Below are 24,213 nucleotides of genomic sequence, written 5' to 3'. Positions count from 1 at the left end.
GGCTGGGATTCCCGACATCCCCCCCCCCCAGGGCTGGCTTGAGGGGCCCCTCTGATTTTCTGTCCTTTCTTCCCTCCAGGCTGTGGTCCACCCCCAGCTCCAAGGGGACTTGGCAGATGTGGGAACAGAGCCCACCAACCACATTCCACTGCCGAGAGGGTCAAAGCCAGGCTGTGGGGTACATCAGCTTCTCCCAGGGTCCATCTGGACCTCTTTATAGCTGTGAGCAGAAGTGGGCACATCCAATCCCACAGGTCAGGCAGGATCTGAATTCATAACTCTCTCCCCACATTTTGGACACTCCCACAGGGAAATTGAGTCCCAAAGGGCCCCCAGATTGAACCCACACACCTGACATCTTGGTACTCACTCAGGAAACCGAAGCACGAGGATAGCTGCGAGTTTGAGGCCAGCTTGGGTTACAGACTTTTTATTCAAGCCTGGGATACCCAGTGTGCTGGGAACACAGGGCTCCTAGCCAGCTCTTCTATACAGATAGGGAAACTGAGGCCAAAGGAGAAAAATTTTTCCAAGACCACAGAGAAAGAAAGAAATTGGGCCTCTACTACTCCTCGGAACATAGCTCAGAGCTTGTGGGGTGTCTATGGGGACCTCTCTACCCCAATCTCGCAGTACAAGGACATAGCAGATATGAAAGCCAAGGCCCTCAGTGGATTCCCGCAGCTGCCCCTCACCTGTCTGAGTGCCGCAGAGTCCTGGGGAAGGTCCACCGTGAGGGGTGCACCCTGAAGGGTGCAGTGGCTGCAGGGGAGAGAAGGCTTCTCCTGTGTCCTGCCGGGCCTGGGCCTGGGCTTTTATGGCTCCACCACCAGGAGGCCGCACCCCTTCCCGCCCAGGTGAAACCCAAGAAGTGCAGCAACCTGGCTCTGCACACTTTTTTTTCTTTTCTCTTTTCTTTTTTTTTTTTTTTAATTTCTTTCTCTGGGAAAGTCAAGAACATGGGGTGAAGGGTGGGGCCTCGTCACAAGTCAAAAGCAGAAGGGGGCAGCAAGGGCACTTCAGCTGAGGCTCAGGGCTCGAGGGACTCAGGCAGACTCAGAGGAGGAAGAGGAAGGGATGTCATGACCATGGCCGTGGCCACGGGTCACCCCTCAGGGAAGAACGCTTCTCCTCCAGGCCACAGGAAGGACAGGACACAGACCCTGTGGCCTCTGCGTGCCCTACTGCAGCTGCGGGTAGTGACAGGGCCTCACAGGTGGTCCTGCACCCTACACACCGGGCTGGAGTCCCAAGGAAAGGGACCTGGACCAGGCGTGGTCCTGCGAAGCCAGTGAGGGAGGAAAGGGTTGCTTGCGCCAGTGTCTGTGTACAGGGCAGCGCCTCTGGAACTAAAGTGGCTGCTGCTGCCTGCCCACAGGTGGGTGATCCCCTGCCGTGGCTCCTGTCTAGCCAGGTGGCAGATGGGGGATCCCCTTACTCCCACCCAAGGTGTGTGTGGGGCGACCTAAACCTGCCTGGAAAGGCTAGGCTCCACAGCGCTGGCAGACATACCCCCTGATTGCTGGGGTATGGTGTGTGTGGGAAACCGAGGACCCTGGTCCAAGCCAACTAGACAAGAGGGCAGAGGTGACTCCAAGGGTCCCAAAATTAGCACCAGGAAGAAGGGCCCAGTGTGTGCATGGTGGGGGGGACCCAGGAGAGGGACTGGCTGATGTGGGGCCTTGCCAACAATGACCCCATCTTGGGGGTGATGTTTCCATCACCAGTAAAGGGGTATCCCCATTTTGAGCTCTGCTACTTACTGGGGGGGGGGGGGGGGAATCCACAGGTGCCTGTCCTCCACCCTAGGACTTTGAGTCTCAAAAGAAGTGTGGCCTCACCCCATCTGCCCACATTAGGTCGCTGGCACATTGGTCAGGGAGACCTTCTCTTTAGGTCCCCCTCAGAGAACCCCCAAAAGTAGCAATAAGGCACAGACAAGCTGGCCTGGGGCGGCAAGGGGACACCAGGCTGAGACCATGATGTGTGTGGGTCGCCAGTGTAAACCTGCTGTGACCTGGAGTGGGGGGGGGTCCCCATTCTTAGCAGATCTGAGATGGGTCGGCCTGTCTCTCACCAAGGGAAGACGCACGGCTCAGAGGTTTGGGGTGTGGAGAGTGGTGACGGACAGAGCCACCCCCCCATCTGCGACTCGAGGTGCATAGGGACCACACACGTGTCTGGGGCCCGTGAGGCAGAGGGTGAGGGTGGGCAGGCGCCGGGGAGGGCCGGGCTGCTGGGCGGAGTGTGGAGCGTAGGACGGGGATGGGGGCGGGAGCGCCCCCGACGGGTCACATGACAGAACAGCATCTACAGCGAGGCTTCTTCATGTCGAGATCCTGGGCATCACTGGGAGTGGCTGAGGGCCCGATCTGGTTCTCTTCCTTGGTGTCTGGGAGCTCAGCCGCACTGCCATTGAGCGGCGCCGGCTCCCTGGGGGTGGTGGCTGCATCTTCGATCACTAGCAGCTCAGCCTTGATGGTGTCCTGCAGGCCCAGTACCTTCTTGGTCTCTGCTTCATCTTCCACATTCTGATAACCCATGAAGACCATGGTTACTGGGGGCTCCTGACCGGGCTGGATGCCTGGTGGGCCCGATGTGGCCTCTCCTGGCTGAGCCGCAACTCCTGTAATCTCCCTCCTTGCCGGTGTGGTCCTGGTCGCATCCTCTGCGAGTCCCCGAGGGTCCGCTGGCCCGGCTGTGGACCCTGCCTCGCTCAGTGTGACCTCATCGGCCTTGTGAATGAGTTCCTCCACCTCGGAGGAGCTTAGCGGCTGGATTCCGTTCTCAGCGATGCCATCCACGGCATGGACCACTGTGTGGGGACACACGTAGAGAGTCAGCTGGGGAGCTGCAAGGGCAGGGCAGGGAGACTGTAGGAGACCCCACTGTGACAGCCAGCTCTTGTGCACGTCTGGCGTCCCAGTGCTCAAGGGGACCGAGGAAGGACTGCAGTGAGTCCCGGCAATTCTAGCCTCGGCTTCCTGTGTGCTGGGACACAAGTGTGCACTACAGGCCTGACTCGCTTTCTGAGTTGTGGTGAGCTAAGGGTAGTGTCTCCTCACCAAGGGGACCAATTGACTGCAGCCCCAAAAACACACCTGGACCTCAGCCTGGCAAACTCCTCCTGGATCCTAGACTGCGGGGGAAGGAGACAGGGTGGCCCCAGGAATCCAGGAAATTTCAGGGCTACCCTCCCCAGATGTCAGCTTTCCACCCTCTGGAAGAGAAGCCACTGTGTCTGGCTGGCCTCTTGGTGATACTGGGGTGAAGAAGGCAGGGTCAAACCTCTCCCATGAGCCTGGGCTCTTGAGATGAGAATCCACCAGCCTCCAAAGAAACGGAGCCCCTGCTGTTGCTAAGCAGCCAGGGTCCAGTCTAGCTGGTTCCGGGTCCCCAGAGAGAGGAGACGGTGGAGCAGCAGAGAGAGAGACATGAGTGGGACCGTGCAACGGACACCCGTCCTTAAACAGTCATGCCCAAGACACAGCGTGCGCTCACACAGACACACAGCACGGTCCCTCCACATGTCACACGGAGTATCATGTGAAAAGGAGGGGAGTTCTAAATGCACTGTAGCACGGAAGGACCTTTCAGATACTCTTCATTGAGAGACTCACACAGAAGGCCACATAGTGTGGGACTCCATGATGGGAAATGCCCCAAACAGTGAAGTCCTGAGACCAGAAGTGGGTGTGTGAGTGATGGGGGTTGGGGACCGAATGGGGAGAAGCTTGTGGGGATGGGGAGAAGCTTGTGGGGATGCGGAGCTTCTTCTGGGCTATGGGATGCTCTGAAAGCAGAGAGGATTATTGTACACCAAGGACCAAACCTCATAAACCATACAGGATATGTATTTATTTCTTAAAAATCAGAAGGGGACCAGTTGGACTTTAAGGCTCCCGCTAAAATCGTTCCTGATTAGATGTACCCTAGTTCCTTCAAAATGACTTCCCCACAGCTTAGTCCTGGAAAACACCTAGAAAGCCAGTCAGGAAAGCTGGAAAGAACAGCCTACAATCCCCCAGTGAGGGGCTGGGGGCGTGGCTTTGTTAGCCTTGGCCGAGCCTTCTGGAGGCCTGATTTCTGTCTCCAGCACCACCGGCACATAAAAATCCAGAAGCTGTCTCTTCTACAGCTCCCAGTACCCCTCCAGCCAGACGACGGTCCCTTCTTCCCTGTAGCCCTTGAGCCAACTGGCTCCTGCCAGGAGCGCTGCTCCCTTCTCTTGGCTGGCAACTGTGGGCCTCTGAGAAGCTCCCTCCTCACGCCGGCTCTGAGTGGCAGGTCTGAGCTTTGTTGAACCTGCCTCTAGGTTCCATTTCAGTGCCCAGCGTACTGCCCAGGTTCTGAATGATGGACTGGGAAGGCGACCTGGGCTCTGCGGGTGCCCCTGCAGGAGGCGTGGCTTCTCATACCTTTTGTTTCGTCCTCGTAGACTTTCACGCCCTGAGGGAGTGGGTCCCGGGGGAGCAGTGTGGTGCTGGACAGCACCCTGGTCTCCCCGGTCACCTTGTCCTTCTCCACTGTGATCTCCACCGAGTACATGGCTGACAGGAGAGGCACGGGGTTACCCTAAGGCTCCTCCTCCCTCAGGCATCCCCCACCGGGCTATGACCAAGCCAGGGAAGAAAGATAGCAGCAGAGCCAAGCAGTGATGCCAGCCACACTGGGGACACTGGGCACAGCACCCAGTCGTGACCCTCTCCTCTCTACACCTTCTACAGCTCCTAATGCTAAGGGTTCAAGTCAGCATTCTGCTCAGAACCCACAGCCCGCGCTTCCGTCCCACCCAGGACCCCATGTCCTTGTGCCCTGCTGAGCCACCAGACTCTGGCCTCGAACTCACAGAGAGCCCCCTGCCTCTGCCTCCCGAGTGCTGGCATTAAAAGCGAGCGCCACCATGCCCATGAGATGAATCTGAACAGCATTTGCCCAGGCAGGCACTGACCGTGTGTGTCCCCCACCAACAAGCCTCCTCATGGCGCTATGGAAAATGCCAAGCCCTAACGACCACCCTTAGTATCCCAAGCTGACCTCACACTGACCCAGACAGGGTCCACAGGGCTCCATTGTAGCCCGCTGTCCACCTCCACTGGCTCGTTCTCCATCACAGTCACCACCAGAAACATCTAGAACGGTCCCCTGCTGACCCACACAGCACCCCACCCACCCAGGCCGGACCAGTGTCTGTTCTCCGTGCAGCCAGCAGAGGGCACTCGTAAGCACGCAGCAGAATGAGTAGTCCTACTCTTTTCAGAGAGGCCCTCCTTGCAAGGTCAGGGACCCAAAACAATGTCCTCGTCCTCCTTTTCCTCCGCAGGTTAATTGGACGGCCACTTGCACCAATCAGAATACCAACTCCCCCTCTTCCATGCCTGGTTCCGTAAGCATTTGTTGAATGAATAACTGATTGTAAGTTAATCATTCGTCTCTGCACCTAAATATCTGCTTGCAGGACAGCCCCACTCACTTGGGCAGGGTGTGCACCATTTAAAGTCACTGACTGAAGAGATTGGGGGGACAGGAGGAACCGTATCTGGTGGTACCTTCTCAATTAAGAAACGCCCCTAGCCTCCTGAACTTGAACCCTGTGCAAGAAATTCTAGGCCTCCTGCGGCCCTCCCTCCCCCAGGACAGAACACATCAGGTCCCACATGAAGTCAGTGTGATGCTGGGACGGACCCCTGGAGCAGGCAGGAACTGACGCAAGCGTGTTCAGGCGTGTGGGAGCCAGTCCAGCCTGTGTGCTGAGGTTAGGAATGGAAGCCGCTGGGCACTGGGTTAGAGCCCCCATGCTGGCCAGTGGGTGGGTGTGCTGCAGCCAAGCAGATGGGTACTGAGGTCTGGGAGAACCCCACCCTGCCAGACCAGGGTGCGGAGGAGGGGCTAACCTACCTGCCTTCATCATGGTGGATCCCCCCGGAGTCCGCACTGGTGTGGAGGACATGCGATTCTCTGCACGGGGCGCAGGGTGGAAAACAAGATGGAGTCAGAGAAGGGATCACACGATCACTTCAAAACATCCCTCCAGGAACATGAATACAGACCTAAATACCTGCTCCACAGACAATCAAGTCCTGCATACAGACTAACATGTGCTGGAACCCCAGATTGCTTGACTCACTTGAAACCCCAGACCCCAACACATGACCTCCACCCCAGACCCCAACACATGACCTGAACCCCAGACCCAACACATGATCTGCACCACAGACCCCAACACATGCACCTGAACCCCAGACCCAATACATGACCTGAACCCCAGACCCAACACATGACCTGAACCCCAGACCCAACACATGACCTGAACCCCAGACCCAACACATGACCTGAACCCCAGACCCCAACACATGCACCTGAACCCCAGACCCAACACATGACCTGCACTCCAGACCCAACACATGACCTGCACCCCAGACCCCAACACATGACCTGCACCCCAGACCCCGACACATGACCTGAACCCCAGACCCAACACATGACCTGCACCCCAGACCCCAACACATGACCTGAACCCCAGACCCAACACATGCACCTGAACCCCAGACACCAACACATGACTTGAACCCCAGACCCCAACACATGACGTGCACCCCAGACCCCAACACATGACCTGAACCCCAGACCCAACACCTGCACCCAAAGCCCAGACCCAACACATGTACCCGAACCCCAGACACCAACACATGTACCTGAAGCCCAGACCCCAACACATGTACCTGAACCCCAGACCCAACACATGACCTGAACCCCAGACCCCAACACATGACCTGCACCCCAGACCCAACACATGACCTGAACCCCAGACCCCAACACATGACCTGAACCCCAGTCCCCAACACATGACCTGCACCCCAGACCCAACACATGACCTGAACCCCAGATCCAACACATGACCTGAACCCCAGACCCCAACACATGACCTGCACCCCAGACCCCAACACATGACCTGTACCCCAGACCCAATACATGCACCTGAACCCCAGACCCCAACACATGACCTGCACCCCAGACCCCAACACCTGCACCCGAACGCCAGACCCCAACACATGTACCCGAACCCCAGACCCCAACACATGTTCCTGAACCCCAGACCCCAACACATGTACCTGAACCCCAGACCCAACACATGACCTGAACCCCAGACCCAACACCTGCACCCGAAGCCCAGACCCAACACATGACCTGCACCCCAGACACCAACACATGTACCTGAAGCCCAGACCCAACACATGACCTGAACCCCAGACCCCAACACATGACCTGCACCCCAGACCCAACACATGCACCTGCACCCCAGACCCAACACATGACCTGAACCCCAGACCCAACACATGACCTGAATCCCAGACCCAACACATGACCTGAACCCCAGACCCCAACACATGACCTGCACCCCAGACCTCAACACATGACCTGTACCCCAGACCCAACACATGCACCTGAACCCCAGACCCCAACACGTGACCCGAACCCCAGACCCCAACACCTGCACCCAAATGCCAGACCCCAACACATGTACCTGAACCCCAGACCCCAACACATGTTCCTGAACCCCAGACCCCAACACATGTACCTGAACCCCAGACCCAACACGACCTGAACCCCAGACCCCAACACATGACCTGAACCCCAGACCCCAACACATGACCTGCACCCCAGACCCCAACACATGACCTGCACCCCAGACCCAACACATGCACCTGAACCCCAGACCCAACACATGACCTGAACCCCAGACCCCAACACATGACCTGCACCCCAGACCCCAACACATGACCTGCACCCCAGACCCCAACACATGCACCTGAACCCCAGACCCAACACATGACCTGAACGCCAGACCCAACACATGACCTGAACCCCAGAACCAACACATGCACCTGAACCCCAGACCCCAACACATGACCTGCACCCCAGACCCCAACACATGCACCTGCACCCCAGACCCCAACACATGACCTGAACCCCAGACCCAACACATGACCTGCACCCCAGACCCCAACACCTGCACCTGAACCCCAGACCCAATACATGACCTGCACCCCAGACCTATGCATGCCCAGGGCCCCTCGCCCCACAGCCAGCCCAGCTGAACCCCACAGACTTTTCGTTATCCAGACAAAAATGACTATCACAAAATCCCTGAGAGGCCTGCATGGATTTTCTTTTAATTATTAATTTTTAATTCTACAGCAAGACCGGGAGACAATCTCCTATGAATAATTAACAGTAAATCAGGCCAGAGAGCCCTAAGGCCGCATTGCCAGCAACGCCAGCTGCACTGGGCAGGAAACACAGACCTGGTCTGGCGTGGTGCTGCATGCCAGAGGCTGGGGATGGTCTACATAGTGAGTTCCAGGACAGCTTGGGCTATGCGGATGAAGACTTTGTCTCAAAAATAAATAAATAAATATGGCTATGTTGGGGCTCAGTGGATAGACCACTCGCTTGACTTGCAGGAATTCCCGGTCCCATCCCTGGCACCACACAGTTATTCCCAGTTGTCAGGGGATCATCCTTGGCTATACACTGAGTCTAAAGCCAGCCAGGCTGCCAGAGCCTCTGCTTTTAAAAAGTGTATTTATATATGACACATGTGTGTATGTACACACACATATATTTATATTTTTGGAACTTGTTCTGTAGACCAGGCTGGTCTCGAACTCAGAGGCCTGCCTCTGCCTCCTGAGTGCTGGGATTAAAGGTGTGCACCACCACCGCCTGGTATCTCTTTTTTTTTTTTTTTGGTTTTTCGAGACAGGGTTTCTCTGTGGTTTTGGAGCCTGTCCTGGAACTAGCTCTTGTAGACCAGGCTGGTCTCGAACTCACAGAGATCCGCCTGCCTCTGCCTCCCGAGTGCTGGGATTAAAGGCGTGCGCCACCACTGCCCGGCCTGGTATCTCTTTTTTAATGTGTGTGGTATATATACTTACTCCTGAGGCGAGTACAGGAGTGTGCATGCACAGATGGAAGCCTGAACCTGACACTTTGTGTATCCACTGCCGTTCTCCACCTTTTCTGAGTTTACTCATTTTAATTAGGTGTGTCTGTGCCTGCCAGGTCCCCTGAGGTTGGAGTTACAGGCTGCTGTGAGCTGTCTGCCACCTCCCAGCCCTGAAGCTAGCTGATAAGGCCGAGCCGGCCAGCCAGAGAGCCCAGATCCTGCCGCCTTGGCGTCCTCAACCCTGGGGTGTCGGGTGTGACATTTTACAGATGTTGGCTGTGAACTGGTTAGCCCAGGGCATCCGCCCCAGCCAGCTTCCACACTAGCTCCTCCACGCTAGCCCGCCATCCCACCTCTGACCACCAGAGGGCACCAGAGGCCGCATTTCCCGGTTGGAAGCTTACCTTTCGAGGTGCCTAGCGGCATCTGAAAAAGAGGAGAAGGATTAGGGCTGCTCCGCCTCCCTTACTGCCCTAAGCTCCACCCCCAGCTGATGAATGGGCCTGCGGGGCTGGGAGTCTTGGGGAGACAGGCTCAACCCCTAATGGGGTCTCCAGCAAATTCTGTCAACCTGTGCCTAAGAGCTCCTGTTCAACCTTCAAAGCCCGCCCGCTCTGGGAAGGCTGCCCGCCGTCCTCGTGCTCCGGGGGAAGGGTGTGTGTCCCACGGCGCTCAGATCCACACAGACCAGGGCTGGACAGCACAGCTCCTTCCTAGCATACACAGGCTGTGAGCGCGCCCTCGGCCGGCCCTGCCCCTCTGGTCAGCTAGCAGACCCCTAAGTCTGGTCCTCCCTCCATCAAACGGAAGTTTTAAAAAAGTGATTTATGGGCAGGTGTGGTAGCTCATGCCTTTAATCTCTATACTCAGGAGGATCTCTGTGAGTCCCAGGGTTACACAGCGAGACCCTAGCCCCAAAATAAATAAATAAATAAATAAATAAAATAACATAATAATAATAATGTGGAGCTCAACTGAGGCAGTCACGCGGTCCCTGCTGGCCTCTGTGTACATACACACAGGCATGCGCACTGAGGCAGTCACACGGTCCCTGCTGGCCTCTGTGTACATATGCACCAACATGCGCGCACAGACATCACACCCACACAACAGAGAAATAAAAAACAACATAGCCAGCTGGGTGTGGTGGAGCAGGCTTGCCAAGGTGGACCAGCTTGAGAAACACAAGTGAGAAATCGCCTCAAAAGATCCAAAACTCGGGTCAGCAAGATGGTGGCTCACAGGGCAAATGCTCTTGCTACCAAGTCTAAAGACCTGGGACCGACATAAAGGTTAAAGGACAGGGGGCTGGAGAGATGGCTCAGAGGGTAAGAGCATTGCCTGTTCTTCCAAAAGTCTTGAGTTCAATTCCCAGCAACCACATGGTGGCTCACAACCATCTGTAATGAGGTCTGGTGCCCTCTTCTGGCCTGCAGGCATACACACAGACAGAATCCTGTATAAATAATAAATAAATAAATAAATATAAAAAAAAAAAGATTAAAGGACAGAACTGACTCCACAGCGGGACCTCTGTTCTCCAGGAGACTATAATAGATAAAATTAAACATACAGATGTTAGGCTAAGGATGGATCATTGTTGGTTACTACTCCATCACGACTCAGGTCCTGGGTTCAGTGCACAGCACCACCCCCCTCAAAAAGAAAAAGAAAAAAAAAACAGTAGAAAGGAAAACTTTGGGGCCAAGGCCTGGCTGCTATGGAATCGCCAGCACACAGGCACAGAGGTGGCTTCCACACAGAGGCAATGGACCCAGAGAGTCCATCCAAGCAGTATCTCTCGGGTCACCCAGGACCTGGCTTCTCCAGGAGCCTCTTACCTGCTGAGAATTCACCAGGGCATCTGACTTTTGTTCTTCCTTGGCTGGGCTTGCAGACAGAGGCCGGACTGGGCTGCGGGCTGAGGAGTTCTTCTCTGGGGCGGCTGGCGCTGCCTCTCCAAACTCCAGGACATCAATTTCCTTCTCGAGCCTTTGTAGAGAGAGAAAGGTCACACACGGTGGCTCCTCAAATTTAGGTTTTTGGTGCCGGGCCACGGTGGTGCATGCTTTTAATCCCAGCACTCTGGAGGCAGAGGCACGCGGATCTCTGTGATTTTGAGGCCAGCCTTGTCTACAAGAGCAAGTTCCACAACAGGCTCCAAAGCTACAGAGATACCCTGTCTCCAAAAACAAAACAATAAAAAAAATCTTAAAAAAAAATAAAACAAACACAAACAGAGTTTCTTTGTATTGCCCTGGTTGTTCTGGAGCTTGCTCTGTGGACCAGGCTAGCCTCTGCCTCCCAAGTGCTGGGATTAAAGGAATGCCAAGATTTTTGTGTGCGCAGTGTGGAGGTCACCATAGGAGTGGGTTCTGGGGATCGAACTCGGCTCGGCAGCAAGCACCTTTTACCCTCTGAGTGATCCCACCGGGTCTATGTTTTGTTGTTTTGTAGGCCTGGTGATTCTGTGACTCTCCCAGCCAGCAGGCAGCAGGGCTGAGTTCATTGTGTGCTAAGCTGCTTCAGACTCCCCTCCCTGTTCTCCCAATTACAACTGACAGGAAGGGTGAGCTTTGTAGGGACAATGGAAAAATGTGTGTCACTATCACAAGCATCAGAAGAGCTCGGTACAAACAAGTCCCAAAAAACCAATTAGGGCAGAGCCAGGCAATGTTAGGTAGGCCGCTGCAGGAGGATTGCTGCCAGTGTTAGGTCAGTCTGAGCTATAGAGATTCAGATTCAAAAAAACAAAATCAAAGAATTTTTAAAAGAGGAGAAGGGGGAGGGCAGTCAGGGGCTGGGGGCGTGGTCAGGGTGGAGCCCCGCCTAGAATCCCCAGTGAAGGGCTGGGGGCGTGGTCAGGGTGGAGCCCCGCCTAGAATCCCCCAGTGAGGGGTTGGGGCGTGGCCAGAGGCGGAGCCTTGTCCTAGGCTCATCCTGGTCTTTGATTTCACCAGCCAGGCAAAAATCAAACCAAAACCTCACAAAACACTCAACGGGATCGCTAACTGGTTCATAAGAAGGAAAACAGAAGCCCGGGGAGTTCGCTGATCGCACATAGCTCCTTTAACGTGTAGGAAGGCCCCAGATGCTATCTTTACACCGCTCCCCACGTGGACAGGGAAATCTCAGCCAACCCCATAGACAAGGTCTCTCGTGGCCAGACTGAATTCATATGGGTGTCCCTTCCTTGCTGGCAGACAGTGTAGAAGTTAGTAATTTCCTTCTACCCCGACCCCTCTTCTCCCAGCCAGACCCCCACCAGCCGCCTGCCGGAAACACTCGTGTTTTGTTACAGCCCCCACTGCGGAAGGCTGCTCTCCCTGTCTGGACCCCTCTAAGGCTTCCTGCAGGCCCAGCTGCTTCTGTGGTCTCTATTAGGGCTGCAAGGGCCAGCTGGGCTGGCGCCAGGAAGTCCTCAGGGAGATTGGTGGTGGTACCTCCCTTCCTCCAGGACTCCCAGAGGAGGAAACCCGAGGCAGCTTCTGTGTCCACAGCCACACTGGTTGGGCGCTGTGTGACCCTCAATGAGACACATGCCCATCCCTGATGCGGGGGTCCCCAAGTGTCCTCAGGCCCAGACCATACTGCCCACCTGGCGATGGACTCCTCCAGGACCCGGACCTTCTGCTCATCCTCCTGCATCTGCTTCCTCATGTCCTCATCGCCCTCAGAGGTCGAGGACGGCGTCCCCTCCAGCAGCCAGCGTTCCCGCAGTGCCTTGGACTAGGGTGGCAGGGAAGAGGCTCAGAATCCAGGCAAGGCCACGACTGGATCAAAGTCAGGGTTAGGATTCATTTTAAGGTTAGGGTTATGAATGAGGTCAGTCAGGGTCAGGCTGGAGGCCAGTGACCTTAGTCCCAAACCATTCCAAGGGGCATACATGCCAGTAGCCCCCGTAGGCCCCACACAGACCAGGGTCCATCCCAAAGACCAGGGCTCCAACAGAGCCCCACCCCTCCCTCCCCCGCCCACCCATAACCCCTCCCCTCCCCTCGGCGCACCTATAGCCCCGCCCTGCCCTCCCCCCTCGGCCCCACCTTAAGATGCTGCAGCTGTCTCCGGTCATCTTCCAGTTGTCTCCGTCTGCTCTCGATCTCTGCCTGCTTCCTGCGCTTCTCCTGCGAGTGGAGGACCAGGTCAGGGCCGCATCACCTGGTGGGTAGTACCCAGCACCCCTATGAACCGTACACAACACAGCTAGGGGACCTGGACATAGCAGCATCAGCTGACTGTGGGCCTAGATTGTGACAAATGCTAGCCTCAGTTCCCCCACTTGTCTATTTTCATTTCTGGGGACCCCTAGGTAACTCTCTGCTTGCTGTACCCAAATTCTGAGCCCCAGACTGTGCATCAAGAATCCTGGAACCCCATCCTTTCCGACCCACTCACGACCTCAAATCCACAGTGGGAGGAACTCACTGCGATGACCTGAAGCCGCTCCTGCTGGGACACAGTGTCTGTCGCCAGGACCCTGAATATAGGAGACAAAGTCAGAGAGGACCGCCGCCAACCCTAGACCCCCATAAGGTGTGACCTCCAGGCCTAGAGAGCTGGGATGTGTGCAGGAAAGGGTGCTGTTAGGCTTGATATCAACTAATAGAGTGAGCGTCACCTCCCAGGAAAGACTAGATCTATTAAGATGACCCCCAGGGACCCTCCTCTCGACCAAGTCACACACAGGGGGGATCAAGGGTGCCCTAGCTCCCCCTCAACCTCCCACCCCTGCAAACACACAGGGGGGATCAAGGGTGCCCTAGCTCCCCCTCTACCTCCCACCCCAGCAAACACACAGGGGGGGATCAAGGGTGCCCTAGCTCCCCCTCTACCTCCCACCCCTGAAAACACACAGGGGGGATCAAGGGTGCCCTAGCTTCCCCTCAACCTCCCACCCCTGCAAACTAAATGACAGCCCAAGATTCCAGAGACAGAGTGCGTCTCCCCAGAACACAGAGCAAAGCATCGGCAAAGCCAAGGCTTTGTCTCCCCCTATTCCTGAGACAGCTGGCGGCAGGGGCTAGCCTTGGGCACCTTCCCCAGCCCCCCACCCCCACTTTCCTGATGCCTTATCTGCACAGACTGAAATTACAGCCATGCTCAACACCCTTGGCCTGGACTCAGGCTTCCCTGTACCTCTCTGGGCTTCAGTTTCCCACTGAGCAACTCAGGAGCAGGAGATACACCCAGCTCTGAGCCTGTCCAGGACTGTAACAGGGAGGCAGTCCAGCAGGCCCCACAGCGGAGAGCCTTTACCCAAATCCGCCCAGGCAACCTGGAGCCAGCGGCGCCTCCCCAGCCCTCACTTTCGGGTTCAGTTTCGTGACCTCACTTGAGGCCTGGCTCCCATGCCCTGGCAGGTGACCCTGTCCAGCTGCTCCCTTCCTGGCAGGAAGCACCTTCCCTTCTCAGTGCCTCCTGGGGCCTGGTGGAGTGAGCACACACTGATTTATCTATTTTTACAGGCCTGGGGATGGGACCTTGGACATGATAAGCAGGGGCTCCACGGTGGCCATGCCTTCAGCCCTGTTTCTTACTGTGTGTGTGTGTGTGTGTGTGTGTGTGTGTGTGTGTGTTTGGTACATGAATTTGTACACGTGGATACAGATAGGTGTGGATGCCAGAAGCCAGTTCTGAGTGTCGTTCCTCAGTCACCACCCAGCTCGTGTTTTTTTTTGTTTTGTTTTGTTTTGCTTGTTTGTTTATTTGTTTTTTCTTTTTTTTTTTTTTTTTTTTTTTTTTTTTTTTTTTGAGACAGGGTTTCTCTGTGGCTTTGGAGCCTGTCCTGGAACTAGCTCTGTAGACCAGGCTGGTCTCGAACTCACAGAGATCCGCCTGCCTCTGCCTCCCGAGTGCTGGGATTAAAGGCGTGCGCCACCATCGCCCGGCTATTTGTTTTTTCTTAAACAGGGTTTCTCTGTTTAACAGCCCTGGCTGTCCTGGAATTAGTTCTGTAAACCAAGCTGGCCTTGAACTTGTGGTTCAGAGGTCCGCCTGCCTCTGCCTCTGGGTGCTGGGATTAAAGGCGTGTGCTCCTTGCTTTCTGTAGTGAGACACTGCCGCACTAAATTGCCCATACTAGCCTTCGAAACCCCTGCCTCACCTGGGTCATGCATTGGGCCTGACTTTGTCCTCAGTGAGGCTCCACACAGCTTGGTGAGAGCCTCCTCCCAACAACCGGAGCTTCTCACAGCACTGATCAGAGCCCAGCCCTCCCCTTCACACACCCTCTTGAGACTCCACTTGAGTCAGCCTAGCCCACGGATCGACCTGCTGGTTCCCACCCCTCCTTCCTCCTACCCACAGATCTAGCTACATCTATCTACCTGCTGGTTCCCTGCCCCTCCTTCCTCCCCCTCGCTCTATTCCATGAGTCTATTCTATGAGTCTATTCCAGCCACTGAGACTCAGATTCTTCTTCTACCCAGACCTTTGCACCCCCTGGTCGCCCAGTCTGGCGAGTTTTCTCCAAGGCCCAATGTTAACACCCAGAGGGGCCAAGGTGCTGCTCCTGTGGTACCCCACATTTCCTCCTCCATTTTAGGAACAGGGCACAGGGGAGAGGGCCAAGACTCCCAGGGTTCCAGGAGTGGTGGCACACATCTCTAATCCCAGCACCCAGAGGCAGCAGCCTACAGAATGAGTTCCCAGCCAGCCAGAGGCTCTGTTTAAAAATAAAATTGGAAAGATTCAAGACCCTCGGGAGAAACGGGCCGCGGGGAGTTACACACCCAGTGTGCTATTCCCCCACCAAAGAATCCGGTGGCCATTCAGGCTGGGCACAGGGGCAGTGTGGCTGCTGGGCTGGTAGAGACAGGCGCTCAGTGTCTCCAGGCCAGCACGGACGAGGAAGTCAGGTGGACATAGGCAGTCGGCATAGAGACAATGTTCTCAGTCGTCCCAAGAAGACAGCTTCCATCCCTCTGGCCCAGCGGTCCCCAGATTGTCGTCGTACAGGCGCGCAGCTGAGCCCCTCCCGTGACCCTCCCCACCCCCAGGCGCCACTGCTGTGAGGGATGGCGGGCCCGCGGGAGGCGGTCGCCCTGGCAACCTCGCTGTTCCCATGGCAACGCGAGGCCCTGAGTGTGGAGGAGGGACCTGTGCTGAGCATCCACCCCCGGCCCAGCGCTGAGTGGCTGTGAGGGTTCCACTTGCTTTGGGCTGGAGCGGGGAGAAGGGGTGTCGACTGGAGGGGGCAAGGCCCTTGCCTTTTCTCTCATTTTGGCGTTCCCACACATCTCTCTGGGGAGGGTCTGGACCAGGCAGTGAAGGTTAAGGGAGAATATGCACATCATTAAACCCAAGTCATATCAAAGGGCCATGCCCGTGATTTCGGCAACAGAGAATCTGAGGCAGGAGGACAGTGAACTCAAAGCCAGCCGGAAAACTAGGTAACATCTGGTCTCAAAATACAGAATGAAAAGAGACTGGGGAGCCGAGAGGGCGGACACCCCCCAAGCATGCAGGAGGTCGGGGTCCTACAGAACTAGTCTACAGAGTGAGTTCCAGTTCAACTACAGTTACACAGAAGAGCCGTTTTGAAGAAAAAAACATGTACTCATTTTATTGTGTGTGTGTGTGTGTGTTGTGTGTGTGTGTGTGTGCGTGCAAATGGAGCTGGGTATAATGGCTGATGCCCGTCATCCCTGCACTTGGGAAGCCGAGGCTAGCCTGGGCTACAGAGTGAGGAAGCAATTAAGTCACTGAGAAAAGCCCCTGCGGAATGACCAAACAGAGGCCATATCCCCAAAGGTCTTATGCGCCCCACTTGTGAGATGGGCTGAGCTTCTGTGCAGGGCTGTGTCCCTGGACAGGTGACCTGCGGGCTCTTCTGTGGACGGCGGGCACTGTCCAGAGCTGTTGACACCCTGCAGCTCAAGGAGTCGCCCTTTCTGGGGATCATTTTAAAGCACTTGGGGGGGGGGTGGATCTGGGCTCCTCCGCTGATGTGGGTGGGTGGCTGCGGACCACAGAGGGCGTCGTCTCCGAGCTCCTGAGATAACTCAGCTCCAGATGAGATAATGGGAATCCAGTGACAGCAAGCCCAAGCCTTGGCTTCCAGTTTTGTTTTTGCAAGGCCCAGAGAAGTTATGCAACAGGCCCAAGGTCACACAGCGGACAGGGTAGATCTGGCAGGGATAGGAGATGAGGGGGTTGCTCACGCTTATTCCTCCACAGCCTAGACAGCTCCAGTACCCAGCAGGACAACAATGAGAGGGATGGAGCTGGTCAGGCGTGGAACCCAGCGCCCAGAACATTCCTGCAGCTAAATGAAAGGAAAGAGTTGATGGTGACCTTGGTCAGGAGGGGGTGGTCACAGGGCAGGTGAGAAGGAGAGCAGCCGGTCACCCCTCCTCCGCCTGCCCAATCCACCGGTCTGCTGCCCCCTATCTCGGGGTACCCTGTGTCTCCTGGGTTCCTAGTATTTGACAACCTCAGACCTCAGGTTTCAAGCCTGCTCCAAGCCCTAACCTAACCTTAGCGGTCAGGGTCAGGTTGGCCTTCCCTGCCCTGAGCACCTTCAGCCTTTCCACCTCCAAAGAAACCTGGGCACAGCCTCTTCCTCCAGGGAGTCTTCAAATCTCCCATTCCGGGCTCCAGCAGCCTCAGGCACCGCTGAGCAGTGCTGACCAGTGCCAGAGCAACAGATGCACTGTCCTTAACCTGCAGTTGGCGGAGAGGCTGGGCCCTGCCCTGGTCCTCACGGGTGGAAGGTCTAGATGCCCCACCTCCCACAACACTTCCAGTAGTGCCCGCTGTGATCCCAGGGCCTTGGTTCTTGCCCTTTTGCCCACTTGGTGCAGATGCCCCCAGATCTCTGCAGGCCAGGCACCGTCCTAACACTTGTTACCCGCTCTGAACACGGTGTGTTTGTATCCACAAGCTCCTGGACACAGCTACTCAATGACCGTGGAGCGGCGAGGCCTTGTCAGGGGAGGTCGTCCACGGGACACTTGTCCTGTGAGTCCAAGTGACTGCGACCCACAACTATCTACAGCGGGGCCTGGATGCCCAACGCCCTGAGCAGAGTGTTACAAACTAACATGCAAGCCATTAGTGTCCCTGTGTGGACTCAGCTTGGACCATCCACAGGGGAGCACCCAGCCATAAGGAAGAGCAAGGCGACCCCACCGGGGACTCAAGGGTGCCGGAAGATTGGAAGGGGGTGAGGTGACTGCTGTTGGGTGTGGGCTACATTTTGGGGTGACGGAAGGTTCTAGAGCAATGGTTCTCGCCCTCCCTAATACCACTACACATTAATACAGTTCTTCATGTGCGGTGACCCCCCAACCATAAAATTCCGTCATCACCGCTGTAATGTGGCTACTGTTATATCTGAGAGGAGACCCCAGTGAAAGTGTTGTTTGACACTCTCCCCAGGGGTCACTACCCACAGGCTGACAGGGCTCTAGAGGAGACAGAGGAGATGGTTGAACAACTTGGCATCAATATGTAGGTTGAATGCCCCCTGGAGGGAAACGGATGGGATCAAGTTTAAGCACAAAATGCATTTGTCTCGTATATATTCAGAGCTATCTTTTCTTCACGATGGAATTCAGGTAACCCAGGACATCCGTGGGCCTCTGTGAGCCAAGGATGACCTCGAACTCCTGATCCTCGGTCTAGCCTCTTACTCCCAGTGCCGGGGTGACAGTGTGTGCCGCCACACCTGCTTCCTGGCTTACTCCAGATTTTTAAAAGACATTTATAGCTAGGTGGTGGTGGTGGTGCACACCTTTAACCCCAGCATTTGGTAAGCAGAGGCAGGTGAATCTCTGAGTTCCAGAATAGCCAGGACTACACAGAGAAACCCTGTCTCAAAAACAAAAAGACTTATTTATTCTGTTTTCTCATGTGTCTGTGTGAGTTCGTGTGTACCACGCGTGTGCATGTGCTGACTGGATCCTCTGGAGACAAGGGTGCAGATGCCTGTGAGCTGCCTAACGTGGGTGCTGGGAACTGAACCCAGGTCCTCTGAAAGGGCAGCTGGATGCTCTAACCACCGAGACATACCTCTCCAACCTATATATAAATTTAAAAAGATCTACATGGTGGCACACGTCTTTAATCCCAGCTGTCAGGATGATGCAGGAATTTCTCCTCTGTGTGCTGTGAATATGTTTTACTGCCATTGGTTAATAAAGAAGCTGCTTTTGTCCAATGGCTTAGCAAAGTAAAGACAGGCGGAAAAATCTGAACAGAGCCATAGAGAGAGAACAGGCGGAGTCAGGGAGACGCCATGTAGCTGCCGAAGGAGACAGACGCCCAGGAACCAGACTGGTAAACTGAGAGCCTCGTTGTGGTTTTACAAAATAATAGGAATGGGCTAATTTAAGATGTCAGACTTAGTTAAAGAAGCCTAAGCTATTGGCCAAACAGTGCTGTAATTAATATAGTTTCTGTGTGATTATTTTGGGCCCGGGCAGCAGGAAAACAAACAAGTGGCCTCCACCAACATCGGGAGGCAGAGGCAGGAGGATCTCTGTGAGTTCTGGGCCAGCCTAGCAGGGCTACTCAGAGAGACTGTCTTGAAAAACCAAAAACCAACCAACCAACCAAACAGACAGACAAAAAACTTTAACAAATCATGGAGAATGTGCTAACAGTGGCTGTCAACTGGACAGGTTCTAGAATCGCCATGGAGACAGACTACATTAGGTTAACTGAGGTGAGAGGACCCGCCCTGACTGTGGCAGCCCTGTTCCCAGGCTGCAGCCCTGGGCCATCTCTCTGCCTCCTGACTATGGACTCAGTGTGACCAGCCACCTCGCGCTCCCGCTGCCCTGCCCTGACGGCTGAGGCGAACTGCGGTCAGAACACACCCTTCCTCCCCGGAGCCAGAGACATGTCGCTGATTTAACAATGTGTTCATCAGCTCATATTTACAGGCACAAAACCTTTCCTCTGAAGGCCGAGCCAAAGACAGGCTGGGGTCCCCCTACCCTCCTGGTCCTGCCCTCAGACTTCCTATGGACAGAGGATTCGAACAAGGTGGAGCCGGGGAGATGGCTTGGCAGGTAAAGGGCTTGCGGCACAAGCACAAGGACCTGAGTTTAAGTACCCCCCATCACCCACATAAAAAGACGGACATGGTGGCCCTGGCTTGTCGTCCCAGCCCTGGGGAGGCAGAGACAAGGGATCTCTGGAGCACACTGGCCAGTCAATGTGCCATAAGTTCCAGCCTACTGGGCATGGTGGTGCCCATCTTTATTCCCAGCACTTGGGAGGCTGAGGCAGGTGGATCTCTGTGAGTCTGAGGCCAGCCTGGTCTACAAAGAGACTTCTAGGATAGCCAGGACATAGACAGACCATCTCTCGAAACAAAAATGAAAACACTAACCAAGCAACAAGGAGAGAGAGAGAAAAGACAAAGGACATGGTCTCTTGTCCCTGTGTTGGTGTCACAAAACCCCAGTCTCTGCCTCTCTGCTGGGCACCCAGGCTGGACCACACCCTGCACAGCTGTTCTTGCACATCTGGCTCCACGGGCTGCTTTCTCGCAGTCATTCAGGGCTGGGCTGGGGCTCCATCACCATGCTCTGATTGTCCGTCGTTCTTGGTGTAAGACCTCCAGGAGACAGATGGCCTCTGCAGCCTGACATCGGCTCCAGACACAAGTCCTCTCAGCCCAGCTTGACCTCCTCGCCTGGCCCCGCCATGCCCTTGGTCCCTTTAGCACAGACACTGTGGCTCTGCAGCCTGTGGGGTTGGGGTCCAAGCACAGGTCACAGAAGGCTGTCTCCCTGAGTCTGTCTGCAGGCACTAGTCTGGCCAGCAGGTGCCTCTGTCGCCTCAGGTTCTGGAGAATCTTTTTTTGTTTGTTCATTTTTGTTTTCTAAGACAGGGCTTTTCTGTGTAGCTTTGGTGCCTGTCCTGGAACTCACTCTGTAGACCAGGCTGGTCTTGAACTCACAGAGATCCCCCTGACTCTGCCTCCCGAGTGCTGGGATTAAAGATGTGCACCACCACCACCCGGCTCCTGGAGAATCTTTTACAGAAAAGGACAGCGTAGAAAGGAACAACACAAAACAGAAAATCTTTCGTGGACTAGGAGACCGAGGCAGTAGGGTAACGAACTGGAAGTCACCTGTGCTACACAGTAAAAGGGGGAAAAAAGACTCTTTTAAAAGAAAATCTGAATGTGGTGATCCATCTCAGAAAGCTGAGGCAGGAGCGATGGAGAGGCTGGGGCAGTGATGGAGAGGCTGGGGCAGTGATGGAGAGGCTGGGGCAGTGATGGAGAGGCTGGGGCAGTGATGGAGAGGCTGGGGCAGTGATGGAGAGGCTGGGGCAGTGATGGAGAGGCTGGGGCAGTGATGGAGAGGCTGGGGCAGTGATGGAGAGGCTGGGGCAGTGATGGAGAGGCTGGGGCAGTGACGGAGAAGCTGATGTCTTCCTTGGCTATGTAGTGAGTCTGAGGCCATTCTGGTCTACATGTCTCAAAAAAAAAATTTAAAATTGCAAGGAGAATAGGAGAATTCTGTCAAGATGGCTCAGCAGGTAAAGGTGCTTGCTGCGAAACCTGAGGCCCTGAGTTTGATTCCCAGAACCCACATGGGGGACAGACAGAATGACCTGCAGGTTGTCCTTTGATCTTTAGGCATGCATCATGCCCCACCCACAAAAATAATAAATAATATAACAAACTAAAACACAGCAACAAAATTCTCTAGATGCATAAACTTTACTCACATTTCAGGGGCCAGCTAGATGACTCGGTGGGTAAGAGGGCTTGCTGTCACGCTGACAAACTGAGCTCAATCCCCAGAACCCACACGGTGGAAGGGGAGAACTGACTCCTAAAACCTACACCTGAATCCATATACTCTTCCACACTCACACACAAATCATTTTTTTTTAAAGAAAAGAAAAATAAAAGCCAAACCAAACCAGAAATTTCTTGAATTTCAAACTGAATTCCCTTGTATTGGAGACAAACACCCCAGAGTTAAGCGGGCTGACACGTGAGGCAGAGTTTGCAAGTTCAGCAACACAGCAGGGACAGAGAAAACCAAAGCTGGCTTGGCATTCAGCGATCAGGGCAGACCTAACACAGCCACCAAGAGACTCACAGGCACGCAGGGTAGTGGGGGCGGGAGGTGGGGTGGGCCTCGAACTCAGAGATCAGCCTGCCTCTGCCTGACTGCTGGGATTAAAGGTGTGTGCCATTACACCTGGCTCTTTTTCTCAATTTTTAAAGGGCTTTTTCTGGTTGTTGAGACAGAGTCTCTCTATGTAGCCCTGGCTGGCCTGGAACTCACAGAGATCTGCCCGCTGCCTGAGTGCTGGGAGGCGTGGGCTGCCAAGCCCTGATCTTTAAAATGCATGGTGAACACCCCTCTCCCTGGCCTTTGAGCCTTCAGCCCTTGTGGTAAATGAGGGTCGGCCAGGGCCAGATGGAAATTCCTTCCACCCTGTGTCCACTGGAATCCCTCATTCACGGTCACACGGGCCAACCTCCTGCTGAACCCACTCCAAATCCAGTAACCGACTGGGCGCCCACCCAGGGAGAGGTCCATGTCAAGAAGCCACAAAAACCTTGCAGCAGGTGCTAAGGGCCTCAGTGCTGTGTGGCCCTGGGGCAGCACCTAGACTCCTCTGAGTCAGTGGGAAAGAAAGAGCTAGAAGAATAGGAAACAATAGAAGCTGAAATGCAGAAAAATGTTTTTCCTCTGCTGTTGTGGGTGGGAAGTTTTCTCACCTGTCAGTGAACCCCTGGCCACTGCCACACCCAGGCCTGTCCCTGCTGTCAGAGGCTCCCGTGGGCCAGGTCAGCTGAACAGATAAACAAGCCAGGGGATGTGGGGCAGGCAATCCGGGCGTTGGCTCCCCTGAGACCCTGGCTGGGCTCCCAGGGCGGGGAGGGGAGCAGCCAGGCCTTTGTCTGGGCTTTCTGAAGTAAGGGACTGGGAGTTAGCCTTCTTGGCCAGGGAGGGATGTGACAGCCAGTCTCCACCCATCAGTGGGTGTGGTGGGTCACGGGTTAATCCCAAGAGGAAAGTTGTCTCATACAAAACACACCCAGGGAGGGAAAGGCAGGGGGAGCGGCCACCAGCCAAGCTGGCTGGACTTCTATGTCCCAAATCCTGGCTGAGATGAGGACAGGGGCCCTGCGTGGGGTACCACTACTCCAGTCACCAAGCAGGCGGGTTTGTGACCTAGGCGATGTTTCCTCAACACCCCTCAAGCACCTATCCTTCCCACCTGTGGGAGTAGGGGGGGCTTGGGGGACACCTTCACATTGCTTAGAAGGGACCGCATGCCTGAATGAGCGAGCGTACATGCTCTTTTGGCTCCCGGCTGTGTACAAAATCTTCCACTGCCCATAAATCTCTCTCAGACCCACACAAACAGACCGCAGCTCACACCAGCCTGGGTTTGTGGACTGGGTACCGCCACCGTTTTCAACCTGAACCAGTTACCCCTTTGAGTCACACCATCAGGTCCCCCCCTTTTCCTGGCGGGGAGCATGCTTAAGAGGGAAAGGGGGAAACAGATTAGAGCCCCTGACAGGGAACCGCCCGCCTAGTTCTCCGCGGAAATCCACCTCTCAAGCTAGTGGCAACTCAGGACCACATCTAATGAGCCGGAATCGGTTTGGCCAAGAGGCTACGTGCCCCGGTGAGGCCACGAGGAGGGCAGGACGCAGGAGGGACCGACAGAAGTGCCAGAAGCCGCGAGTCGAAGATGGGGGAGGGGAGGCGGGTAGCACCTTGCCCTTTGAGGAAGGGTCCCCACTACTCCCGAGATCCCGCAGGCTCTCGGGGGCCGCCCACCCACAGGTGGCCCAGCTTGGATTGAAGGGTCTTGCGGGAGCATGGGCCTCTCTCCTTTGCATCCTGCGAGCGATGTGTGGGTGCAATCCGGGTGCCCCCCCCACCAATAATTGGGGATTAGGCCTGGAGCGCGCGGCCCAGCTCGATCCCTCCCCTTTGCAGCTGGGAACGGTTTCCCCGCTTCGCCTCTGGGTCTCTCGTTGGGGGCCTGGGGCGGCTGAGCGCGCGTGGCCGGGTACTCACTCCATCTCCCGCGAGGTCCGTGGGCGGTGCAGCGCGGGGCAGGACCGACTCTTAGGGCCTGGCGGCCAGGGCTGCGCGGAGCGGGGGCGGCACCGGCGCGGGCATAGTCCCCAGCGCGCCGGGTATTGTCCGGGCGCGGCCGGGTGGGCTCGTGCGCGCGCTGCCTCTGCGCGCTCCCTGCACCCCGCGCGCCCGCTCGCGCCTCCTGCTGGCCACAGACGCCCCCACCGGCGCAGCTGCACC

The 24,213-nt window shown here is 55.7% G+C and overlaps 2 protein-coding genes across 3 annotated transcripts in view; both read right to left on the bottom strand.

Moving 5' to 3' along the window:
- LOC121459312 (mitotic spindle positioning) overlaps nt 1–961 on the bottom strand; it is a 9,105-nt gene extending 8,144 nt beyond the window's left edge. Inside the window, exon 1 of the mRNA XM_041668884.1 lies at nt 696–961. Within this exon, the coding sequence (XP_041524818.1) occupies nt 696–961 (266 nt within the window). The remainder of the gene's footprint in view (nt 1–695) is intronic.
- Palm (paralemmin) lies at nt 403–24,213 on the bottom strand. 2 transcript variants are annotated; one of them, XM_041668887.1, is made up of 9 exons: nt 23,971–24,213; nt 13,376–13,427; nt 12,994–13,074; nt 12,549–12,679; nt 10,792–10,942; nt 9,355–9,376; nt 5,899–5,958; nt 4,419–4,550; nt 403–2,815 (listed from the first exon to the last, which is right to left on the bottom strand). In XM_041668887.1, exons 1-9 carry the CDS (start codon nt 23,973–23,975, stop codon nt 2,292–2,294), a joined length of 1,158 nt encoding a protein of 385 aa, XP_041524821.1. In that variant the 5' UTR covers nt 23,976–24,213; the 3' UTR covers nt 403–2,291. The 2 variants fall into 2 exon arrangements, with proteins under 2 accessions (XP_041524821.1, XP_041524820.1); XM_041668886.1 differs by lacking the exon at nt 4,419–4,550 and having other exon boundaries at nt 23,971–24,147.

The sequence above is a fragment of the Microtus oregoni genome, unplaced genomic scaffold (assembly GCF_018167655.1).
Source record: "Microtus oregoni isolate MIOR12 unplaced genomic scaffold, Mior012 000019F_ref0000042, whole genome shotgun sequence".
In the NCBI taxonomy this organism is placed as follows: domain Eukaryota; kingdom Metazoa; phylum Chordata; class Mammalia; order Rodentia; family Cricetidae; genus Microtus; species Microtus oregoni.
Note: the sequence above shows the minus strand (reverse complement) of the source record. Positions and strands in the feature narration are given on the sequence as shown.